Here is a 4,910-nt window from a genome sequence, read left to right on the forward strand (position 1 = left end):
TTTTTTCCTAATATTATTAGTTTAGTTTTTTTTAAAACGAAAAATCTACTCTACTCCTAAATTACTCATAATTCCACCTAGGTCTCCAAATAGACTTGAACCCTCAAACTTTAGGTTGGAGGGCAACACCCGGTACCGATGGGCTAGAAACCTTTGGTTATTAGTTTAGTTAATAAACCAAAAAAAATTTATATAGATATTTCATTTAAGAAAATAACAAAAACTCATTGCAATTTAACGGTCGTAATTTGGACCAAAGAAATGGAAAGAATTAATGTTAAAAAGGAAAAAAGATAAAACCATTCCGATGTCTGAAAAAAAATCCTGGACAGGGATATCATTGATAATCAGAAGCAAAAATGGCGACAAAGCTTCTTCATCCTCAAACCCCAACTTCCCACGTGCTTCCTTTTTCGATACCATCTCTACCAAAGATGTCCAGAAGTCACACTCAAAGGCCGCCTTCATTCAATAACTCAATCCAATTTTTCCTACCAAAATCCAATTTCGCCATTAAAGTTGCAGAACCAAGCTCTAACATAGTAGGCGCCAATGAAGACGAGGATATAGCAACTGAAGAATCTCCGGTAGATTATTCAACAATCACTCGACTCAAAACAGACATTAATAAAGCTCTGGAAGGTGAGCAAAAATATAATTTGATTCGTAGACAATTAGGAATCGTTATTAGGGCTTTTTTTGTTTCGTTTCTGAATTCGTTTAATAGGATACAATCGAGGCATTTTTGGAATGCCAAGTGAGAAGAAATCGGAAATTGAAGATATGGTGAAGTTGCTTGAGTCTCTGAATCCAAATCCACACCCAACTCTCGATCTTGATAAGGTTAGAACATTCAACTTCACTCCCACCATTGTTTTTTGTTGAATTTTTTTATAATAAAATGTGTGCAAAATTGGTAGTTGGGTGGATGCTGGAAGCTAATATACAGTACAATAACCATCCTTGGATCGAGAAGAACGAAATTGGGATTGAGAGATTTTATCAGTTTGGGAGATTTCTTGCAGATTATTGATATTGTTAAGGTACTTCCTGTGATCTTACTCCCCACAACCACTCATCTCTTTAGTTTATCCATTTTGGATTTTTTTAATTTTAATTCCATTTTTTGGTGGATATTCCATTTTTCCATGGTTTTTACTTTTTATATTAGCAATGACTTGAAAGTAGTTTATCAAATGTATCAAATATTCGGTTATGTGTGACGGAGTTCCTTGGTTCTTTCCAAATTTTGAATTCTCTATTGAACTTGATTTGTAAATTTTGACAACATATTAGATATGAAATACAAAGTAAAGAATAAAAAATCAAAATAACTAAAAAGATAAGCAGTAAAAATTAATAATTCACTTAAATTAATAATAGTTTAATTTTTGTTTTTGTTTTGTTTGCATGCTTTAATTTATAAAAGGAAGTTCCGAAGTTAAATTAGTATATAGTTTTTTGATTTTTTTAATGCAAAAAAGTATATATAAAACATATTCCTTAAATTTTGAAAAAGTGTAAACAGGAAAAGTCATAATTATATATACTATTTAGTGACTTAAATTAATTTCAAATATATTGATATAAAAAAAATATAAAATATTGAAGGTTAGTTAAAATTTTTTGTTTTTTAAGTTGGTACTATGACACAAAAAAGCTTATTGAAAAAAACTTATTGTTACGGATGCTCATAATAAATTATAAGTTTAATGTATATAAGTTATTAATTAATAGATTATAATATTAATAAGTTATACTAACATATATAGATATTATTATATATTAAACTAAAAAGTTTTACTTTATAAAAAAAATGTCCAACCAAACAAAACCCAACTTTTTTTGTCTTAATAAATATAATATATGATACGTTATTACATTCCATATAGTTATATGAAATACAAAATTAATTAATTAAAAACAAACCGAAAACAAACATAAACTAAACTGTAATCACACTCCATACAACTTCGACATTAGAAAACGTTTAATGTCTTCATCTTCGGGCGACAAATGCTTCTTTGATAACAATATATTCAAATGCACATATTGCGTCTTCTTTATCTCCCATTGTTCCCTTCTTTTCTCCCTTTGTTGATACAAATCGACTCTTTTTCTCATGACCTCAAGTTTACTCTCTCCAACAAGTCTTTATATAATTTACAGCTTTCAGCTCGTAAAAATTAATAAACCAACATATTACAAGATGACATAATAATTTTTTTCTTTGAGTTCTTTAAGCCTAAGAGAGAAACTATTTATTGATTCTAACATATTATCATTCGTGACAAACATGTTTCTGTTTATCTACGTCCTTCAGATTTTGTCATTTATTTTCTATTAAAATAATTTTAATATTTCACAGGTAATAGAAGTTGTTTCTTAAATATTAAAAAATTTACGATATATATATAACTTTATATAAAATATCTCAAAAGAGTAAATTGCAAAAAAGGTCTCTATGGTACTTTTCTTTTGTTTGGGTCCACAAACATTTCTTTTTGCAAAAAATGATTCTCGTAACAGAGCATTGGACCCGCCACCATATGTAATGACTATTTTGCCCCTTAGATTTCATTTTTACAATTATTTATCATTTATTTTAGTTTACATGCTATTATTAAAATTTTGAAAGGGCCCCATACCATTTTACACTGTGAACGTTTTTTACAATAAAAAAAAAAAAAAAAAATCAATTTTGGATCCAAAGCAAAGAAAAATACATAATACCATTTTTACAATTTACATTAAAATTTATAATAAAAAGATTGTCGTATACTTAGTGGATGGAGTCATCACTCATCACTAGCTAAAAGAATAATATGAAATGACAAAATTCCCATTTCCATGGCTTTAAATTTGTTATTGAATAATTTCTTAATTATCACATGTTCTCAAAGATATTAACATTTCTTTTAATGGTAAAAATGGAGGGGAAAGCAGTCAATGTGATCATGTTCAATGTGAGAGGTCTGAATCTCTTCAGTGGGAAGCTTATAATCGAGGCCTCCTTCAAGATTTCTACCAATTCAGTTAAGCCATGAACCAAATTTAAAATATATTTCTTTAAAAAGTCAAATGAATTTTTTGTATTTAAAATAGATTAATTATGTGTTATTAGTATATTACTTGGGTTACTAATTTCTCATGATTATTTCAGAGGGTAGACATAAGTTACAACACCTCAACTATTATCCCTGACCAGGTATTCCGTTTTTTCATATTAATTTCGGGTTTAAAAACATAATTCCATTTGGAAATACAAAAAACTAATGATTCATTTCCATCACCATAATTACAAAAATATCCTTATTTTATTTATTTACTTGTTTAATATATCATTTTTGTATAAACAGTTGATGAACATGTTTCGGAAAAACTATGACATTCTTCTTGGGATTTTTAACCCTGATGGTTGGTTGGAAATAACGTATCCTTTTAAACCTCCTTTTTTGGGGTGAAATATATAAAAATGTTAAATACAAAAAGTAGCGACGTACTTTCACTGATTTGTTTGTTATAAAATTCTACTTTTGTTTTTTTGTTATTACAACATTATATTTGGAAAAATCCACCCAGTTAAAGTAATATCATAAAAATGCAAAAATCACTCCTATAAAACTACAACACAACACCAATTTTGATGTTATTAACAGTATATGAGTATAACACCAAATTTGGTGTTAAAGTTTTATGTATCATTTCTCTTTCTAAAAAAAAGGTTTTATGTATCATTTGTAGTCCTTTAAGTTTGAGTTTATATACTTCATGTTAATATAAGTTACATTTTAAATATACTAACTGTTTCGTAAAATGTTTAATTATGTAATACTTGTGATTTATTTATTCAATAAAATGTTTGTTTTATTAATATAACAACTAGTATTTGTTTAATAATATAATTTCTAAAGTTATTAATATAACAACTAGTATTTTTTTAATAATATAATTCCTAAAGTTATTGTAACAAAAAATGTCCGACAAATTTGTTAAACATAATAAATAGAAGTTTTTTTTTTGAAAATCTAAATAAGTTAGAAAAAAGGGAATATACTTGCAATATTTTTTTTGGTGCAAAAAAAAGTAGTTAGGTAGATTTTTCAAAGTATGATATCTTAATAAGAAATACTTAAAGTACATTGCTATAATTGGGTAAATTTAAAGCTCAAATTCTTAATAGAAAAAAAATTGAAAGTACAATATTGTAATGGAAAGATGTGAAAGTACAATGTTATAATATATAAATAAATGAAATGTATATTGCTAATGCTATTATTTAGTCCTATTTAAAAAGAGGAGTTTGCCATTGTTAAAGCCTTGATTTCATGGTAAAAGATACGTGGATGACACCCTAAGAATAGGGAGGGATGACAAAGGCAACATCTTCATATTGGAGAGATCAAAGGAAACTAATCTTTAAGTCTTGGTTTCATATTCCTGTTAAGAAAATTCACATTTTTGGCAAATATGTTGTTATTTTTTTATTTTTATTTAAAGAAACAAAGGTTTAGAGATTATTATGTAAATGTTTCTGACATGATTTAATGTTAAAATATGATCTATCATGCTCTTCAAATATCATGAGTTTGGGCTAAAACTAAATATCTTAGTCCACTAAATATCTTCAAATGTCATGCTCTTCAAATATCTTGAGTTTGGGCTCCAAACTAAATATCTTAGTCACTGTCATTTAAAAAGAAATATTAAGCGAAAATATCATAAAAGGTAACGCCATGTCTCCAAAAAGCCACTTCTATTTGGAATATAATAAATGGACCATTGTAACTAACTGACTATGAATCATATATCGCGCGTTTCTGAATAAAGTCCATCACTTTTCTATAGTAAGCCATTAATGTATTACTTGGGTTACTAATTTCACATAAGGTAGAAATAAGTTACAACAC

General features: G+C 27.3%; 1 protein-coding gene across 1 annotated transcript; it reads left to right on the forward strand.

Moving 5' to 3' along the window:
- Positions 1-292: 292 nt before the first annotated feature.
- Positions 293-4,579, forward strand: LOC145108726 (Plastid-lipid associated protein PAP / fibrillin family protein). Its single transcript, XM_079045800.1, has 7 exons — positions 293-642; positions 728-843; positions 921-1,043; positions 2,937-3,035; positions 3,164-3,208; positions 3,360-3,433; positions 4,339-4,579. Exons 1-7 carry the CDS (start codon positions 360-362, stop codon positions 4,421-4,423), a joined length of 825 nt encoding a protein of 274 aa, XP_078901926.1. The 5' UTR covers positions 293-359; the 3' UTR covers positions 4,424-4,579.
- Positions 4,580-4,910: the final 331 nt, after the last annotated feature.

This window comes from Lactuca virosa, chromosome 4 (genome assembly GCF_052849685.1).
Source record: "Lactuca virosa cultivar CGN04683 chromosome 4, Lactuca_virosa_CGN04683_v6, whole genome shotgun sequence".
Classification (NCBI taxonomy): Eukaryota; Viridiplantae; Streptophyta; class Magnoliopsida; order Asterales; family Asteraceae; genus Lactuca; species Lactuca virosa.